This window comes from Peromyscus californicus, unplaced genomic scaffold, assembly GCF_007827085.1.
Source record: "Peromyscus californicus insignis strain IS unplaced genomic scaffold, ASM782708v3 Scaffold_7__1_contigs__length_154581171, whole genome shotgun sequence".
Classification (NCBI taxonomy): domain Eukaryota; kingdom Metazoa; phylum Chordata; class Mammalia; order Rodentia; family Cricetidae; genus Peromyscus; species Peromyscus californicus.
Window position 1 is genome coordinate 69,890,315 of NW_026294595.1, and position 21,205 is coordinate 69,911,519.

General features: G+C 41.1%; 1 protein-coding gene across 2 annotated transcripts in view; it reads right to left on the bottom strand.

Annotated features, from left to right (window-relative positions):
- Positions 1 to 21,205, bottom strand: part of Hsd17b12 (hydroxysteroid 17-beta dehydrogenase 12) — a 135,577-nt gene that overhangs the window by 8,725 nt on the left and 105,647 nt on the right. For both annotated transcript variants that reach the window (XM_052723843.1, XM_052723842.1), the window contains 3 exons: positions 10,601 to 10,635; positions 3,947 to 4,028; positions 2,264 to 2,329 (listed from right to left, as the gene is read on the bottom strand). In XM_052723843.1, coding sequence (XP_052579803.1) covers positions 2,264 to 2,329; positions 3,947 to 4,028; positions 10,601 to 10,635 — 183 coding nt within the window. The remainder of the gene's footprint in view (positions 1 to 2,263; positions 2,330 to 3,946; positions 4,029 to 10,600; positions 10,636 to 21,205) is intronic.

Genomic DNA, 21,205 nt, shown 5'->3' on the forward strand with positions numbered 1-21,205 from the left:
TTGCAATCCCAGTACCCCAGAGACAAAGGCAGGAGGTCTGAGTTCAAGGCCAGCCTGGTCTATACTGCAAGACACTGTCTCAACAAACAAACCAACAGGCAGTCACTTTGGTGAGCAGGCCAAGGAAAGCCCATTGAGCAGCAGATAAGAGACATGTGAGGCCCAGGGAAGCAGAAGGGAAATTTAAATCGAGCGTCTAGGCATGAGATAAAGACTAAGGGAAGATGAACTATGATCTGAGCCTTGACAATGGATGGACTTCTAGGGCTCAGGGACAAAGGCCACTTGGAGGAAATGTGGAACAGACCTAAAGAGGAGTCAGTCATAGTTCAAAGGGCAGATCATGAAGAAGACACTACAAGGTCTATTTTAGCCTGAACATAGCTGATAAGAATGCTAACAGCCTTATGGGGTCTGAATTCAATATTAAACTTCAGGTACAGCCACCTGAGGCTAGTGAGAGAAGCCACCAGTACCTGATCTGTGTGTGAATGAGATCACCCAAGAACCATGGGATGGAATAGAAGGTAGAACAAGCCATCCAATCCCCCAAGTCCACAATCTGGAGAACAGAAACACCACCCAGAGAAAAACGGGTATGTTTCAGCTGGCAAGGGGCTCTTTTTGCCCCCCTCAGTGCCCTGGGATTTATTCCCACAGTAAGACAGCCACACTTTTCTTCATAAATATGAATTTTCCTTTTCTTAATAAATTCATTCTAAATTTAGAACTCAAGTGAATCTTAGGAAGAAAGACAATGATGGATGAAATTAAATAATTTAAAATTCATTAATGGGAGCAATACAAGCTCATCAAAATACGATATTTCAGAAGGCAAACACTAATGTACTTTGGGTGGCTGCTAGTTGTATCAGGTTAATATCAGGCAGAGAATCCACAGAAACTACCTTTGAGGAAAACAGGCAGTGGCAACGAGAGAAGGGACAGCCTTAGCTACTCCCAGGACTGCTTTCTGTGTTCTCAAGGCTAAAATGCTACTTCATGTCTCTGGAGCCTTCAGGGTACCAGCCAGTGGACCTTTAGAGTTCCCGCAGAGTCTCAGTGGGGCTTAAAAATGACTAAATTCAGCAAAAAGACAACAATGTAACACCGAGAGGCATAGAAGCCTCACCTTTTACCAAAGTTACTAGTTTCCTTGCTATCAAAATACAACCTACAAGGCAATTCCAGTTACCAGCATTACAAATGGTATCATCATGGAAAGGCACAAAATTCAGGATTCTACCAACCCTGTCCTCCCCAGTGCAGCCTATAATACAGGGAACTGAAAATTAAACAATCCCAAGTCAGTGGTCAGCAGATATCCCTAGAAAGTAAGCTAAGGAGATGGCTTGGATGAAGCAGACTTTTAGTGGACCCTAAAGATGAGGGAACATTTGCCTCACCCTTCCTCATGATGGGTGACTTAGCTCCAATATTACTGAAAATAAAAAGGCTTAGAAAGTACAGCTAGATAATTCTTAGGCCCAGCTTGATTATCTGACAACAAGCAGCTTACACTTTGTGGTTTCACCATTTCCTGAATGGGTCCCGTAACCTAGTGGTAGGGCTCCAATAGCCAACAGACTTGGATGTGAGTCCTAGATCAACATGGGAAAATAGGTTAACTGTCTTAGCCCCAATCCCCACAGTGTGGGGTGTGAAATGAGCAGAAGTTGCTATACTAAGTGATCTGATCACAGAAGACCAAACACTGAACAATTCTAGTCCCAGAAGGGACTAAGAACAGGTAATGCCAGGGAGACAGAAGATAGAATGGTGGTTGCCAGGGGCCGGCGGGGAGAGAGAAAGGAAAGTTAGTGGTTAATGGTACACGATTTCAGTTTGGGGAGATGAAGATAAGTTCCAGAAGAATGGTGGCGGTGACTGTTCAACAGTGTGAATCGACTCATGCCACGGAACGGCATGCCTACAGATCTTGTTATGTTACTGTTATTTTCTACCACAATTTTAAAGAGTCAGATTGTCTCAAAATAAACCGTGAGAATAATAATAATAATCACTCACATTCAATTGTTTACATTTAGTTCTAGTTTGGATATCCTAGTTAAAAATTTGAAAGGCTAATTTTTAAAAACCTAGACCTAAGAGCATAAGGGAAAAGAAACCATGTCTCTAAGGGAGTGCTCACGTCACAATCGCTTACTGAGGAATGTGATTTTCTTTCGTTGCCAAGACAGCAACTGTTGCTGTGGAAACCATACAAAAACAGGGATACTTAACTGAAACAAACTCCACTTACCTGCACAAAGATGCCCTTGCTCTTATACTCCTCATGGAGGCACTGAGAGAAGAAATCTACAAAAGCCTAGGAGGGAGGTGGGAGTGAGAAAGAAAACACATATATTACATCAATCTGCCTGGAGTGTAGCCATGGAAACAACAAAATAATAAATTAACCATTTAATACTACTGTTTCTAGTCATTCCTTTCAATTCAAACGCAGAAGAGATAAAAATACCTTAAAAGCTCAAGAGGTTTTTCTACCATAAATGACATTATCTTACCAAATTTAATATTTAACCAATTTTGACTTAATTAGAAAAGGTTCCCCCCACACACAGAAAATTATTTCCCCCTAAAAGGAAAAAAAAATCCATTATATAACAAAGGATTTACTTCCACTTTCTACTTGCCACTTTAGCAGAGACCCAGAGTGAATTCTGTTCAGATCTGTTCTGCTGCTGGGTCCTGTGACACAGCAGGATTTGAGATGTGAAGGCAAAAGCCTTCTGATAATGCAACTGTAAACCCATCTGTAAACCGTGCAAACCATTTTTCAAATGTGGACTCAGTATCAGGCTTAAAATGCCAAGTTTAAGCCGGGCGGTGGTGGCGCACGCCTTTAATCCCAGCACTCGGGAGGCAGAGGCAGGTGGATCTTTGTGAGTTCGAGGCCAGCCTGGTCTACAGAGCAAGATCCAGGAAAAGGCGCAAAGCTACACAGAGAAACCCTGTCTCAAAAAAAAAAAAAAAAAAAAAAAATAGCCAAGTTTAATGACAATCCATGAAGGTCCCCACTGGCAATAGTCTACCTCTATGGAGAACACACCAGGTATGTTCTAACACAAGGTGTCATGTAAACATGTTGACAGTATGTTCCAGCCACAAAGAAAGTAGGTACATCAGGGGGCTGTGGAGCTGTGCCAGGGCTCAGAAGACAGTAATGACTGATTTTTCTCAAGTGAAAAGGTATGTTTTGTGTTTTTCCTTCTCTGACATACTGTAAGTTCTTACTATGTATATGATTTGCTTATTTTCCCCTAAAGGGAGAATACTAAATGGCTGTTCTTTTCCCTTCAGAAATGTTTTCCATGCCTCAGTGAAGTATCTGAAGTTGGGGCTCTTGGCCTGTAGGCAGGAGAAGATAAGAGTCTAAATTATTACCCTAGTAGTAATGTAAGGAAGTGAATGACAATGCTATATGATGACACAGAGTTCAGACTTCTGGAAAATTCCTGTCACACTCTAGGAGTGACAGTCTCTATGAATTCTGGATGACGTGGCAGAATATTCACACTGTCATTCGTCTATTTCTGGTCTGTTGAGTGTATGTGTGGTGCTGGCAGGATGCATGTCCTTGCTGTGTGAAGTTGACTTGTTCATGTCACCAACACTGACTTTAGACTCATTAGTATCAGGTTCTATCAACTGGGCAGACTGGCTTAGGCTAGGTCTCTATGGAAAGCATAAGCGTCCCCGTTAAAATCACCCAACTACCAGGGAACAAAATCAGTGGCTGTGACACACTGGTACTCCAATTTTAAGCCTATATCTATCTGTGGTATTCCAGAAGCCCATGCGGGGCATCTTTCTGTCCTTCTTGATCCACTGGAAAACTACCAAGCTGAAGCTATGTTAACTGCTCAGACTAAAAATCAGCCCTCAGTCCTACACTGACAGACTTTACTGCCACGCTTTTCACCTTGGTTGCCGAGTAGATGGTCAACAGTGGAACCGGGAGCATGCCACTGGCAGATGAGATGTTGAGAATCACCCCTTTAGATCTAGAATTGAAAACACACCACATAAACAGAGGGAAATTATATGCACATTTGCTTGTGAATTACAGTCAAGAGAGAAACAGAGCAACAAGGCTGCTGCTCTAACACACGTCTCCCTGCCTCTCATGAGCATGTGCTATGTCTGGCCGGTGAATGAAGCATAATTCAATGAACTAAAAATAGCTCTTCTTTACGATGAGCTCACTTCCCAGTCTTAGTAATCCAAAGCATGACTGGATCAGCTAGATAGTCTCCTTTAGTTGTCTCTATACTTTCTGGAGTCCTCTGTGGCCACAGCATCAAACATTCTCACTTATTAGTGGGGGATATATTTCAGCTGTAGAATGCTTGCCTAGCATGTGCAAGGCGCTGCAGTCAATCCCAGCAGAGGAAAAGCAAACTCACAGCCACACAGACACCTCTGCTTCGCATGCCGCATACTGCAGCAGTCCATTGTGTATGTGTAAACACTGTCCTCTCAACAAAGTCTTGAGCTTCCAGACACCAAAGCCCACTTTTGTTCACACACAAGTATTTCATAAACCTTTATAGCAATGGGTGACAACTTTATAACTTCCCTAAATTATTGTGAATATTTGGGCAAAGAACTAACTTGAAAATTACCTTTCTGTATTTTATTAACTATATTATTTTGCCAAAAGACAAAGTTCAACTTTTTCCTGTTGAAAGTTAAGTCAAACAAAAATCAGTTTGTGAAAAGCAATGCTGTAAACACCTCAGTTGTTAGAAGCATATAAAGGTTCAGCAAGGTGTGGAATTATGACTTTAGAAATAAGAAAACTAGCTACCAACTTGTTCTCTCAAATTCCTGCTTCTCAAAGGCACACTGAGAATGGAAGCCAGGGTCTTATGCATGCCAGGCAAGTACTCTACCAACTGACCTCCACCTCAGGCCAGCCTCTCTTCTCTAGCTCCTGCAATCTCACCCCACCCACCTCTGGTTCACACCTCAGCTTCCTTCCCTTCTACATAGTCTGTTCTCTGTCTGGATTTCTATTCCTAAGTCCTGTTTTTTCACTATTTCAGGGATGGAGGAGAATTCTAGGCCCGTTTTATGTAAAACAGCACAGAAAACATGATTAAATGGCATATACAAGTTATTTTAGACATAACTCTGGAAAGAAATAATCCCCAAAGGTCACCATTCCATCTGCCAGCCTTCAGGCAAGATGCCAGTGCAGCCGTCAAAGGGCAGTCTGGGCCCTCTGCTTCATGTGTCACCAGAGACTAGTCAGTTGTTTATAAACCACAAGTCCTTATTAGTAATACACACTGTCCTAAGCAGTGAAACCCACTAACATCCCGGTGATAAAAATCAAATTTCAAATTTAGGAATGATATTAAGGTTGTTTTAAGTTAGAAGTGTCTAATGTATTAGTTACATTATCCTTATATTGTAAGGCAAAAAAAAGATTTTTTTTTAATCAGGAGTTAGAACTCAGCCCTTTTTACGTTAAAAAAAAAAAGATTAATTAGCAATAAACACCTAGTCATTTCATTTTATACACTTATAAGAAATTCCTTTGCTGATAGGGGAACAAAAGAACCTTTTATTATAATCAGATTGTTCCTTTGATAAAAATGGAACAGGAACTACATCTTCCAAATGATCATTTTCAGTGTTGAAAATATTCTCAGATTAGACTGTGGTGACAGCTGTCCGGCTCAGAATATGCTGAAAATGCCTGGACTGCACAATTTAGACAAATGTGTAGTTTCCATGTAAAAGAAGCCACAAGGAATCTGTTTACAGTAGAATACATATCCTTTCGGATGGGTGGCTTCCAATGAGGTGGACGCACAGGGCTGCAGCGACTCAGACAACCATGCTTCCTGAGCAGCAACTCCAACCTCACAGTCACTCCACATTAACCTTTAACCAGGAACTGCTCTATCCTCAACCCCCAGCGGAAGGAGAGAGAAAGCCTGTCTGAAGCACATGCAGCCGATGCTGTCCCGGAAAGTGCAGGCTGCCACTGCTGCTTAGAGCCAGGTTGTTCTGTTGCAACAGTGCTGCTGGGGTGGCTGCATATACCCTGAACAAAAGTCACATTTTTCATTCGGTTACTCACAAACGATATAGAAAGTTGAAGGTAAAGGTTAAAGTTTAATGCTATGACTTCAACAGAGGAAAAGTCATTTAAAGATAATAAGAGCTCTTTTCCCATTTTACAAAATAATATCAACAATCCATCATGTTACAATGTTGCAGCCATTCTTTTACTTATTTACTTCCTAAGGTAACTAAGATCTTTGTCTCTGATATATTCTACTCTGATGGAAAATTTCTAGGAGCTGGAGAGATGACTTGGCACATTGGACATTATTGCAAAGACCTGGGTTCAGTTCCCAGAATCCACATGGCAGCTCACAGCTATCTGTACCCCAGAGCTGGGGAGTTTCTGTGGGGTTTTTCTGGCCACATGTAGTAAACATACAAATTAAAAATAAATAAAAACCCAAAAGAGGAAAGAAAAAGAAGAGGAGAGAGGGAGAAAAGAAAGAAAATTACTAGTGGGTAGAGCTTCTAAGTCAAAAATTTCAAGTACTGTATAAAAACAAAGTATTTATATTTCAAAATACATCAAAACATATTTAAGACTGTCAAAGTACTATATAAAATGAGAATGCACTAGATGTGAGTAAATAAATACACAGCCAACTTGTAATTGTATCTAAATGACAACTGAGAAAGCCCCCACCTACCTATCTGTCACACTGTTGAGAATATGCATATTTGTCTATTAAAGACCTTCCTATGACCTTCAATAACACCATTCAAATCTCTCTCCTCCAAGGAAAAAATATTCTATTTCATTTTATCTGCCTCCCAAATCGAACACTGGTTTGCCCTGTCACAATCTCTATAATGTATCTCCTTATGCAGAAATGGGGGTGAACATTTGGGACTGGGGGACACAAAGGACTCATCTTTACAATCAACTACTCTGTCTAATTCTAATCCTCCATCTAAGCAGAATTAGTGACGTCAAACCAGTTTCCATGGCACAGTCGGGCTCATGACAACTCTGTTATATCAAGCAGAAGGGCAAAATAGGCTACGCTTAATTGCACACAGAGACAAACATAAGCCAAGCTGGTTAATCTCTCATTTTCTGGAGGCTTGGGAACAATGGCAGCACATTAAGAACTTCTCCTGAAGTTCTATTACTGAAGACCCGTGTTGCCCATACTCCAACACATTTCCTAGTTTGCTGTGACATCAGATAAATAAATAAAGCAACATTTTCTGTGATACAATATTCAATATTCATAATTGATCACACTGCTTACTTGCTAGCCATCATGTGATGGTGACTTGGAAGTACAAATTACTGAGGATCTACAAGAACTAAAACGCTGCAGAAACAAAGCAGAACCATCAACTCCACTTAAGGACACACCTCTTCATCTCCACAGTCACCTCCTTTATCAGTCCTCTCAGAAGCCAATCCATAGGCTTGCCCAGTCCTGTAAAGTTCAGCAGCTTGCTTTTACAGCTTCTTTACAGCTGTGCCCTCTAGGATTCCCTCAGACTTGGGCAGCCCCCAGGATACTCCATTTAATTGTCACTTGGATATTTAAAACATTGCCAAGCTTTTGTTCTCCAAATACTTCAGTATTCTGCCAGGATCTTGTAGCATCCCTGTCCTCAACTCTATAAAAATACTGTGCTGTGGAGGTCTAGTCTCTTTTGAAAGAAGTCACTAATTCTGGCCTGACTCAGGAAACCTCAGCATTGCCCCACCCTGCAACACAGGGAAGAAGGGAGAGGAGCCAGAAGGTCAGTCAGTGTAGATTGCTAACCAGACACAGCATTGTGAAATACAGACTCCATCTCAATTCTTTACATTTCCACTGTACACGAGAGAAGATAGACGTGTACTCTTGCAGGGTCATTAAAGAGTTTTCTAAGCTTAGATGGAAAATGGAAATTGGTGTAGACAGTTCTCTAATTGACTACTAAGAACACAGAGAAACTATCAAAACAGAGCTCAATGTCAGAAAAGAATCGTGGAACATGGGGTCAGGCATACAATTAGAACCAGCAATCAAATGCTAATACTATACAAATATTGCTTTGTTGAAGAAAGTTTGCAAACATTTAGCACATGAAAGAGAATTACCTGCCCTAAAACACCATAACATGTCATAATTCCACCTTAAGCAGTACAATATGAAAGAGGCTATTTTTAGCCTTTCCATGGTTGTTATGGCAACCACCTCTCGGATCCAGCTGTACACAATGTTTATAATTCCAGGGAAGTAGAGAGAGCAAGTTTTCCGATAATGTAATTATGCACTTTCTATGTGCATGGTGATAATACCTTGGTCTGATTATTGATACTTGTTTAGTGATAGTTGGTTGGCTATAGTTCTAGAAGGTTTGGCAAAAATTTCATACACCAGAGACAGAATCACTGAAAGGGAAGAGGGCAGAGAAACCAATAACAAAGGGCTCTTTCTAAAGGACAGTGCTTCATTCTAGCTGCTCTTCACACCTCCCCAAGTGGCTTATTTCTATGGTAGTTTCCATAGGATTGGTATTCTCATTGAATAACAACACTTAAAGACTGATGATGGAGCCCCTAAATGGAAGGAGCCTGAGATTCCTGATGAACTAGGTAGAGAAATAAGGGGAAAATAAATCTTTACCCTGATAAGCCATAAAGTTAGGCATTAATCTGTTACTGCAGTCAGCACATATTGACTAATATACCTATTAACTCCTGAAACTCCACTGGGCATAGATGTCCCTTCTTCTAACACAAAGTACTGATTAATAAACTCTACACACATGTCTAACTAGTCCTTAGCAAGCACCACAAACACCATCCCCGCTTCTATGATTCCAGCTTTCCATAGCTCCTCTTGGCTTTCTACCAGGTCATTTCTCAACCTCAGTTTAAAATCAACTTGATTTCTTGAAAGGCAAGGATTGAAATCATCTGGATTCCCAAGCTAAGCTCTGCTGGATGACATGAACTCCCCTCTTCATGCTGTTCCTCCATACGCAGTGCCAGCGATAACTGGCAGCACTGCCAGGTCCAGAGATGGCCCTGAGTCTCTATCTACATCATGTGTTTCATGGCACCCCATCTCACGGAGTCCCCATCTTCTGCTGACCTAAACAGGGTAGAGTTACTTTCAATTAATGCAATACACTGGGCTTGTCATTCTATGGATCCAGTGCTTTCTGCTCCAGGAAATGACTTCATAACCATTATTCCCTTTATATAGCTTTTACCAATACCCTTTCAAATTTCCTTCATAACGTTTCTATGGCATACAATTTTGATTTTCTTTCTTTCTTTTTTTTTTTGGTGTTGGAGATGGAACCCAAGGCATGCTAGGCAAATACTGTAATACTGAGCCCCTTCTCCAAGTCCAAACATTTCTTTATAATGCCATTTGCAGATGTCAAAACTCAGGCTAAGACAGTGGCCCAAATTTCATCCTTATTGGATTCTACTCTGTCTTTTCTAGAGTTCTGGTATGGTTTGATCACTGCCATTTTTGTGTCTTATCTTTGGAAGCATACCCCCACTGTCAGTCAATAATCAGCTTGAAGGCTTTAAAGGGAAACTTTACTAAAATAAGGCAATTAGAATATACAAATCAGTACACGTAAAACAGAATTACAACAAACTCTGCTGAGAAACAGTTTCTTAATCAGTCATTGCACATGATCAACACATGGACATCTAAGCCCCGTTTCCCACCCACAAGGTAGAATGAGGCACAACATATGGAGGGATTTGATATGCATAAACTGCAAGCCTTGCTGGCCTTTCAACAGAAGTGGATCCTTGATTCCTCCCCTGTCAAAGCTTTGATGGAGTGCTAAATTAAAATGACAAACTGGTCCAACATTCAAATCCAGCTCTTTTCAGCAAGTTTTCTTTGAATGCCTAGGCAACATTTAGATTCTTCTGAGACAGAAACAGAGTTTAGTTAAATTTTACACTCAGTGCTATCTCACATGTGGAAATGCAACCACATACTTCTCAACAAAAATGAAGACATTTAGGGTATTCTACTGGCACCCAATTCTAACTGGAACATTGATAAGACTGATGGACTGCCTTCCCTCCAAGAGTCAGTCTGACATCTGGTCACTTCACACTATGCTTTAGTCCCTCATGCATCCATCCCCCAGCAAGAATGAAAATACCAGAGGAATGCCTCTCACTTCAGGACACTCTACCAATTTAGGTTCGAAGTGGCTACAGCTTTAAGGAGGCATTCCCAGGAATATCCCAGGAACTCTATCCACCCCCTCAGAATAGCAGGCAATTGAGTTAGTGAAGGTGACTCAGGCTGGCTTTTTAATCCTGATCTAAAGGAACCACCACAACCCTAGCGAGGGAAATAAAAGTCTAGTGAAAAGGCCTCCTCCACCAATGACTCATGCTCCACTGTGTGACTGGCCTGGTGCTAAGACACAGTTAGGTTCATTAGTCACTTTAATGAAATGCTCAAAGAAAGGATTCTCCCTATAAATAAGAATGAGCTCTGCATCCACAGTGTTCGTGTGTGAGCGTGTGACTCACCTTTCGACCATGCCAGGCAGCACCAAGCGTGTCACCTGCAAGGAAAAACAAAGCACTCATGATGGCTGAGGACACAGGCAACAGAAGAGTGAAGGACACCCACCCACACCGGAGAGAAGGGGTCGGGATCCACTCACCACGCCACAGAGAGACACTTATTTTACACACGCCGTAGAATTTGACTGCGCTAGGAGTACATGAGGAGAGCACACTGGGAAAGTTTTCAGTGAACGTGGCTAAGATTAGCTTTGTCTGAAAAGTAAGGCTCGCATGGGCACCTTCAAACACCAAAGGCTCTCAGGCCATTATTCCAGCCCTTCTTATGACAGTGTGACTCTGAGCTAGGTTCTTCTTCTCTGAAGTCCTAATATGTTAAATGAAGATTTAAATACATTACATGTTATTACATTCTCAACTTGGAATAAAGATGTGTGTGTGTGTCTGTGTGTGTGTTTGCAAGTGTGTGTGCGCACACACACATGTGAGAGAGAGACTATAAACAGCACAGAACAGAGACCTCTGAAGGGACACTAGTGTCCCCCACAATCACACCGTTTTAGCACCCAAATGCTACCCTTAAGCATAATATGTACCATAGTTTAGAACCAAGAACAGTAACTCATTTCAAGATCATCCATTTCAACTGACCATACAGAAGTTTCTGGATAATTCTTTCAGTATTTTAAAATATAAGATTAGGTTGTAATGACGATTAAAACTCTCTATAGCCGGGAGGCAATGGTGCATGCCTTTAATCCCAGTACTTGGGAGGCAGAGCCAGGCAGATCTCTGTGAGTTTGAGGCCAGCCTGGTCTACAGAGTAAGAGCCAGGACAGGCACCAAAAACTACACAGAGAAAATCTGTCTCAAAAAACCAAAAACAAACAAACAAACAAACTCTTTATATTTACCCAAAACAAACAAACAAACAAAACTTGAATACTCAAAGCAGAAGAATTTTATGAATTCATAAAGTTTTAGGAAACCTCTATAATTATGTGGCTAAGAACCAAGGAATTGAAATCACAAAGTACTCTTGATGTGACTTTATCAAACTCAGGAGGTAAGGACACTCAAAATACTCTCTGCATATCAACTGAGAGCCAGGAACAACATCATAGAGTAAGGAGCCATCCTTCTGTTTGATCTGCAGCCACCAGAGTAGGTGGGAAGAACTCAGGACCCACAACAGGATACTCCTATGAGCAGACGGAGGGCACTGGTGCTTAGAAAAAGGAGCAGTTATAGCTAGGAACCAGGCAGAGCTTCATAGATTATGTTTTGGTTAAGTTATAAAAGCATAAATAGGAGTTCACTGGGCAAAAATAAATGCCAGAAGGAACAGAATGCACAAAAGCAAACTGTGAGAAAATAGGATGCATACTATTGAATTTCCAGACTTATCTGATGGATTTAAAAACGAAGAAAACATAAAGGGATGTAAACTATATGTACAACTGATCAGACGTGTCATGTAGCTTGCATCTGTGTGGCACAGGGTCATACACTCACGTAAGTAAAACAGGTGTGCTGTGGAATATCTCATTGTAAAGATGGTTTCCTTTTATGAGCACCACACTAACAAACTGATCTAACAGGTAAACAACAGTATCTGAAAGGGGCTTTTATTTAGCACATTTCATTGTGGACCATAATACTCAGCTAATATATTAGAAAGAGGTCTCCAAGCACTTTCACAAAAGTTATTATTCAGTTCCCCCAAATCCTGAGTTCACCAGAAACAGAAATGAGAAAGATAAAAGAGATCAGTTTAAAAGTGTTCTAACTTAGCTGGGCGGTGGTGGCGCACGCCTTTAATCCCAGCACTGGGAGGCAGAGCCAGGTGGATCTCTGTGAGTTCGAGGCCAGCCTGGGCTACCAAGTGAGTTCCAGGAAAAGGCACAAAGCTACACAGAGAAACCCTGTCTCGAAAAACCAAAAAAAAAAAAGTGTTCTAACTTGTTTGTGTGTGTGCATTCGTCCACACTCATGTATGCATGTGCTCACACATGTATTAAGGAAATGAGACCTGTTACTCGCACAGTAGCTAAGTGGAGTCCAGAGGGCAGCTGGTTGGTGCCTGTAGTAGCTTTCCTACACGGAGTTGGGGCGGGGAGGAATGAATGAGATTTGTAGGCACCAATTAACCTGAAGAATTACCAGGCAAGCTCAACCAGAGTTTAACTTTTGGTTGAAATATTGGGGAACTATAAATCAGAAGCTTTATTTTTCCTTTGTGCCATACCATGTTTCTGTTCTGAATGAAAAATTATCCAGAAGATTGTCAGAGACAATGTGAAACTTCACATGATATAATCATACTTACAAAACTGTATCAATAGCATGCTAATTAAACGCCTTTTCGATGACCTTATCTGTACTGACATGACCAAATGTATTCCTTCTAAATGTAAATTAAGATGAGAAGTTTGAGGAACTCAACACAGAAGAATAACAACGCTTTGGGTGGCTGGTTGCTAAAGAGCCAAAAATATGCACTGACTACTCAGACAGAACCCACCAGCAAAGACACAAGTCCTCACAGGTAAAAGGGACAGGCCTTCTTAGGGCTCATCAGCTTCTCCTTTTTACTTCTGTGTGCCATAAAATGGAAACTCATTAAAAACAAACAAAAAAAGTCAAACAGCAATAACACTGAAAAGCTACAGAGAAGTTAATTTGAACACTTCATGCTTTTATAAAACCAACTAAAGCTCTGATATTACCTTTCCTGCCAATCAGATTTGAAGTCATAAATCCAACTCCAGGCCTTCTTTACTTGGGCACATGTATACATATTATTTAAAAATATTCAATATATAAGTAGATAGACTTTACTGTGTTCACATTAAATTCTCTCTAACATCACATTTACATAGGACATTTTAAGTTGTTTTTACTTTGCATTTATTGACTAGTATCTTAATATATGGGTATCTATACCATATACCAAGTATTGTTATAAAATTTCACTGTGCATCTGCACTCCATTTCACAGCTCACATGGTGTTTCTGTAGCTAATTCAATATGCTAATTTCAGACCATCTGCAGGTGATAATTACTGTGCCAGGAAGTTTGTTGTTTCTCTTTACATATTTCTAAAATGATGTTATCACAATTGTGAGTTTAGTGGTTAAGAATATTAGGTACATAGTAATAATAAGCGTGACTTCTAGACTTTTTTCTTTTCACTTGAGGTTGCCTGGACAAATACACAGCAAGCAATTTTAATTCCATTCTGTGGCAGTTTGAATGAGAATGTCCCCCATAGGCTCCTGTATTTGGACACTTGCTCCCTGGTTGGTGCTGCTGTTTGAGGAGGCTTAGGTGGTAGGGCCTTGTCAGAGGAGGCATGTCACAGGAAGCAGCTCTGAGGGCTTAAATACTATGTCATTTCCAGTTTGCTCTAGGTATGGCTTAAAATGTGAACTCCTAGGCTAAGAATTCGCTGCTCCAGCCCTATGCTTGCAGCTTGATGACACACTTTCCCACCATGATGGACTCTTACTCCTCTGAAACCATAAGCCCAAATAAATTCCTTCTTCTATATGCTGCCTTGATCATGGTGTTTATCACACCACAGAAAAGTATCTAATACTGTTTTCCCCAAAGTAGATAGAAGTCACCACAACAGACCTTTTACAACAATGAGAACTTCAAAGATTGCAGGAAAAACAAGTATTTCATAATTACACATACACACTTTAGTACTGTTTTCATTAATCCACACTATAAAATAAGACAGACACTTTAGAGTCTAAAAAGTTAATATACACTGTCTCACATGTAGCTCTAGCATCACTTCATAAGTGGCATACAGTACATTAATGTACACAGATACATGAATGGCTTCATAACAGCTTAAATTAGAATTCCTAGGAGGAAGCCACATACTCATTTTCAAAAGTAAAATATTTACTGGTACAGATATGCATATTCTGGCTAGGAAAGAAATATGAAGTTCATTTACCTCATACAAAATCACAATCACTGTTATTAAATCATTTAGTTGAGATACATAACTCAAAAGTACACTGGCTGGCCTAGAAAATCCTTGAAAATGTTGTATTAAAATGTAGTCATCTGTGGCCAGGATTACACAGGATTTATTTTCTTCTTAGTGCTCATATAGCTTTCAAATATTTTTAGCAACAGTCTTGTGGTGCTTTTATAATTAGTAAAGTCCTTACAATCTTATTTCTTTAAAACAATTTTTTTTTTAATGGAAACAAAACTGCTAAAGCCTGAGTATTTCTCTGTTTATTTCCACAGCAGCAGTCCCTGCCGCTACAAGGAACCTACATGTCCAGGTGGCTGTCTAGGTGTTCCCACTCTTTGGTATGGAGACTGATAGAATACAAATTTCTACATCATGTAGCTTCTGGTACTTGGTCGTTTGTTCCCACACTCCTATAATGCTCAAAGGCTCTAGTGAAAAGATTATAATAATATTAAAGAAGCCAGGCAACACTGCATACCTTCAATCACAGTACTCAAGATGTTGAGTCACAATCATGAGTTCGAAGTTAGCCTGGCCTACACCAAATTCCAGGCCAGCCCAAGTTACATAACAGGGTCCGAGCTCAAGAAAAAGATCAACCAATCAAACTTAAGACACTTGATTTAATAAAATCTGTGTCACTACTACATGTGACTAGGGAAAGAAGTAGAACAAGTCACCCCAGAATACAAGCTCAGCTTCATGAATGCAGGCTTTTCACAAGCAAACTGGGCCATCTCCCACGGCCACTTCGTCCACCTCTGCTCTAACTATACCTCCAAAGAAATCTGCTTAAATCAATCAAGTCTGGGTTCAGGTAACTGAGAAATGGACCTGCCCAATTTAGAAGAAAACAGTTTCTTACATACAAAAATCCAAAACAAGTGTTCAACTGAAATAAAGAGCATGCTTTAAAAAAATCATAGTGTAGTTGTAAAGAATTAACAATAATGTTCTACAATGCTCCCCCTCCCATTTTGAGAAATGAGATGAGAACTCTACTGGAAACCACACCAGAATGACACAGCACACACATCCTTTGGCAAACTGTATAATTTGAGCTCCATGGAGGTGAGGAAGTGGGAACATAGCTTAATTAGAAATTCTTAGAATCTCACCTGTATAACTAACAGAGTATTTACTGCACAGGGGGTGGGAAGCTTAATTAGATACAGTTTTTAGAGCACTCCGAGATCTGTAAGTATTACTTGATTTTGCCTTTTCTTGGTGCTTAAGTCTTTCAGGAAGTTCAGAGTTCTCTTAGTCTGGAATGTTGCCCCAGGCCATAAATAGAGCTTGTCCAATAAATCCCACTTTGACCTACATTAAAATATAACAAAAGGGGAAAAAAACTTCCCAGAACGTAGAGTTGCTTGTTAACAATGCCAAACCTAAAGCCCTAATTTACGTATTCTAAACAAAGATTAAAAAGAAAGAACAGAGTTTCATCTGGTGCTTCCCAAGGTGCAACATTTGAGTATGTAAGTACTTCTATTATTTTTTTTCCCCAAACAAGGTGACAACTTCTTAAAAGTGACAGACATTGAAAGGAGAAAATGATTCCTAAAGTTCAAGACAATGCATGTTTTCATTTTCCTATGAACTAGGTTCACTATGAGCTATAGAGAACCTCAAAATCAGTCTACAAGGATGTCTTCATTTTCGGAGGAAGAAAGCCATGGAAGAAGTACCGTCCTGAAGTCTGGAAATACTCTGCCTCCACTGTATCTGAGGCAGCCTGTTACTGCCATCCCAAAAAGCTAAGTGGACCAGTAATTTGAAAATGTTAAGTAGCAGAGGGACAGCTAGATTCAAAATGAGTAAGACTATATTAACTTGGAATAGCCTCATCCAGAAAAGCCTTGGGTGAGGGAATCAGTGTTGAAGGACACATCCTACTTGGGATTTATTAATTTCCTAATGTTATATGGGAGTAGAATATCAGGATACATTTCTAGCAAATTCCTAAATTAAATACAATTAGACTGAGGAATAAAACTCTTCTCACAGATTTCCAAACTAATACGAGGCTTCCCTCCTGATACTGTGTTACCCGCTTGAGGCATATCTATGGAGGAAAGAGAAAACGAATGCTTTGGTGCTTTGAACCCTTTGACCATCCACCCAAACCTTTACATGGTGGACAAGGCGCAGCACTAGGCACTTTTGGTAACTGGCCTACAATGAAGACATGATGGCACAGCAGGAGAAAACAGCCTTTCAAAGGTGTCTAACAAGGCTTTGAGGGTAATGGGCAGTTAGTTCAGGCAATACTGTTTTGACAGCACTCACCTGAAAAAGAGAGCCACCTCTCAAGGTTCTATCTAGGTTTCAGAGAATCCCAAGAATGCTTGTGTCTCCACACAGCTCATAAGTGGAAAGCTCATCAGCACACTAAAGGTGAGGACTTTGGGGAGATGATTAATTATATCATGAGGACAATCTCTTCCCGATTGAGACTGATGTCCTTACAGAGACCTGATGAAACCTGTTTACTTCCCCTTCACCATGTGAAGACACAGGAAGAAGGCACCAGCTATGAGAAATGGGTCCCTCTTCAGACACTATTAGCACCTTCAGCCTGAACTTTTCACACTCCCAAACGGTGAGAAATACACGTTGGCTCTTTATATCCAACACAGTCAGAAGTATTTTTGTTGTTACATCAGCTGCAAATGGACAAAGACGGAGGAGTTGATTTGGTCCATGCCACTCCACTCCTTCAAGTCCACCAAGCAACTGCTCAGTTCGAGTAGCCTGACGACATGGAGCTACCTGGAAGGGAACTCTCACTCAGACATGTAGAAGCACCAGCTACACAACAGGGATCACAGACTGCTGTGAGCTAGAGGAGCAAGGCATAACCTCTCACATTCTCTCTGCTACCAGCTCCTGAGGTCTGTTTCCATGATTTCGAGAGTATCCCCAAGAGAAGCTATAAATCTGAATGTGAAGCTTTCTGCTTTTGAAAACTGAATCAACTAAAAGACACTGGTAGGCCATATCTAGCCACAGACCATTGCCTATAACCTCTGACCTAAGAATTTCTCACAATTGACTTCAACTGACACTTGTTCACCATTGTAGGGTGTGATTCTTTAAAGAACTAGAAATTTTAATTTTGGAAATGCATTGATCTGTTTGTAGGAAAAACATCAGCTGTGCACTGCTTAGCATAAGGCAGGAGGGAAGCGGGACATGGTGCCAATGCTCATGTGCAAACAGCTCCACACCAAGCACTGCAGAGTGAAGGGAGGCCATGCAGTGTGCCGTGGGCCCAAGTGACTCCAAGCCTAACAGTCTGGAAGAGACAGAGATTCCTGGCACTCCAGCCCTAAGAAGACAAGATTTCCAGTCATACATTGGTTGTGTGTTTGACAAAGAAACAGGTAACTTTTTTTACTCTCTGTTTGAGATTGCTCCTTCTATTCTTCAATAAAGTAACTATCAAAATGCAACAGCATTTACTCAAGTGGAGGTGTTCATTGTTCATAAATTTTACCACCATACATTTTCTTCTCTGTTCTAAGGCAGGTAATTAAGAAGGTTAGAATATTCCCTCTGTTGGGATGGAAGTCTTAGTTTTCCAGCTTTTACCTTATTTACCAACACCAGTAAGCGCTTCAGGGAGGAGCACTGGAAGGAATGTTTTTGCCTCTCTTAGGCAGGCAGGTGCTGTGAGTAGCTAAGGTTCTCTCATGTGGACAGTGCTCATCTGGAAAGCAGAGAAGTGTCTATCTTTTCCTGAGGCTTCTAAAATGACGATTTCAACAATCAAAGGGCAAGTATGGCTTGAAGTAGGAAGAGAACCCAAAAGTGGAAGATAGTGAAACCAGCTATCAAATCGGAAACAAATGGTACAAGTAGGATCAGCTTTGTCTCTGTACAACTCCACAGTGGAAGTTAGCCTTCTACTTGCCTGCCTCTGGAGCTCTGGCTCCACTCCCGTTTCCAGGCAGTAATCAATAGCAGTTTAACAATTTCCTTTGTAACTCTCAGTATTCTAGTGGGGAATCCCACCAGGCACAAAACAGGAGCTCTTTGACAAGAGGAGGGTTCAATATCCTCAAGTTTGTCTCTAAATCACACTGTTTCTGAAGTGAAGGTCATTGTTCTTACGAGGTTTCCCTGAGATTTTAGTCACAGAACATCTCAAACTGGAGGAGAACACTATCTGGTAGGACTCCTCTTCAAGTGGATCTATCTGCCATCCTGGCCACCTCTGCAGTACTTCTACCACTTAACTGCTGTACAGGGAACAGAATCAAGGCTAAATTTAATCCCTACGGGATCTGAGAACAGCACTGGAAAAACAAACAACAAGGCTTTAAAGAATCCCTGTGAAGGCAAAGACTGACGAAGCGAGGCCCACGGAAAAAGATTCAAAAGTGAAGGAAGCAACCAGGGCCGGCGACAGGGCTCTCAGTGGTTAAGACCGCTCACTGCTCTTGTCGAAGACCTAGGTTTGCTTCCCAGCCCCCACATGGCGGCTTAACACCATTCAGTGCTGGGGATTCCAACACCCTCTTCTGGTTTCTGCACTCATGGGGTACACATAAACTCAGGCAGGGCTACACACACACACACACACACACACACACACACACACACACACACACACACACACAGTACAAAATAAATAAATCTTTCAAAAATAATCAGCGATTGTTGAGTGGCTTGGGAGAGCTGTTTACAATTAAACATTAGGGGTCTGCAGCCACAACAGCTCTGGTTAATATTTCTTCCCCGACATTCTCCTGGATCATCTCTTTATCCAGTGATAACCTGAAATTCCTTTGCATTCAGGATTATTTTACTATTATAATGCAGGGCTTACATGATTTTTACAATCACCTGACCTACTCACACAGGGCAGAGCACATGAACCTTCCAATAAGACACTGGAGCTCAACCTCTAATTTTGAGCATGAACCCCAAATCACAAGGCAAGCTGATCTCACCAGAATCTCCTGGTACATTCCTTATTCTCTACCACATCATTTAGTGAAGACATAAAAAAGATGAACCTGATGGTGACGAGCAACTGCTCTTATCTTACCAAATCCATTTACTGTAGCTTCAGGCTAGACACCTGTGCCTTAGCTCCTCTGATGCCCAACCACCATAAAACCTAAGATCCTGTAGCCAGACCAGTTTCATCTCCTTTAAGTTACCCCAAGGCTCCCAGTAGTCACTGCTACTGAAAATGTGGTTCTGGCCTTGGCAACAAAATCCAGTCAGTTAAAGAACAATAGGTACAAGTCATCAAAAGAGCTTCTGGGGCAACTCACAGCATCATAAGAGCCTAAACTCAGGAGCATCACACATAAAGCTTCCCCACAGGGAATGCCCTTCCTCAATACAAAGAAGATAAACACACATGCCATAGAAAACTGAATGCCTGTCATCCTACCATTAGCACTGTCTTACACACACACTGGATTCTGCAGCTCCCTCTGATTCTCTATCTGTTGAACACTCAAGTTCCTGCACAAGCCTGACCTCATGTCACTTTCTGCCTCTTGGCTTACCACAGTTCATCAATCACTCTCACTGCTCCAATCAAATCATTTTCACATCTGCATGGTACCATGGAAGTGATTTTACCGATCCTATGCAGAGTACAACAAACCAACCCAACTGTGCACCATGCTCCATGAGCCAACGGGCACCATGACACAGGAATTCTGAATGCTTTTCCATTCAAAGTTGACATCACAATGATATTAGAAAATTTAGATCCACACTTAAGATGGACTAAAGGATGTTTATTCAACAATTTAGGAAGTATTATAAACAGCAAACTCCCTTAGTGCTTTTAAAATAGGATTTAGGATTTGGTCTGCAAAAGAAGGCCTGAATACATTTTAAGCTTATATCCAAATCTTCTGCTGGTGAAGCTTCCCCTCTGGATGGCTCACAAGTGTTTAAACTGAGCATCTGTGTCCATGAAACCAGTTCGTGGGAACCAGTCGACCTATGCCAATTCAAAAAGAGAATGGGGAAGAGGAGGATAAAGAGGGGGTGCGCTGTGCAATACACTAAGAGATTAGGAACAGTGTCCCATTCCTAGTTCCTCCCCTCTTCTCCTCTGTTCTTAAGACAGGGGCTCATGATGCAGGCCAGGCTGGCTTCAAACTCCTGATTCACCTGGCTTAGTCCCCCAAGTCCTGGGATTAACAGATATGCATCATGACCCCTAGTGTTTACCATCACTTTAAAATGGGCTAGCTACTTTGCAGGGATGTTGGATTTGTGCTATTTTATCCATGACGCATATAGCACTGTTTGTTCTTTAAGCAAGGATGAGATGGATGACATGCTAATCTATGCTAAGATGCTGTGTGAAGGACATGGTCTGTGGCCATGGAGCAGAACAAGCTCCAGGATTAAGGGCAGGACCTTGGCCTTTTATCATTAGCATTCTACAGATGGCTAGCCTAAACTTCATGTTGTGGGAATCTGAAGGCCAACATTTTAAAGCAGTGCCAACAATGAAGTGTCAGCAAGCAGGACTGTAAGAGAAAAGACTAGATGCAGAGTAAAAACCCTATACAGCTGATTGACAGAGAGTAGAAGTTATTAGCAGACAAACCCATAGCTG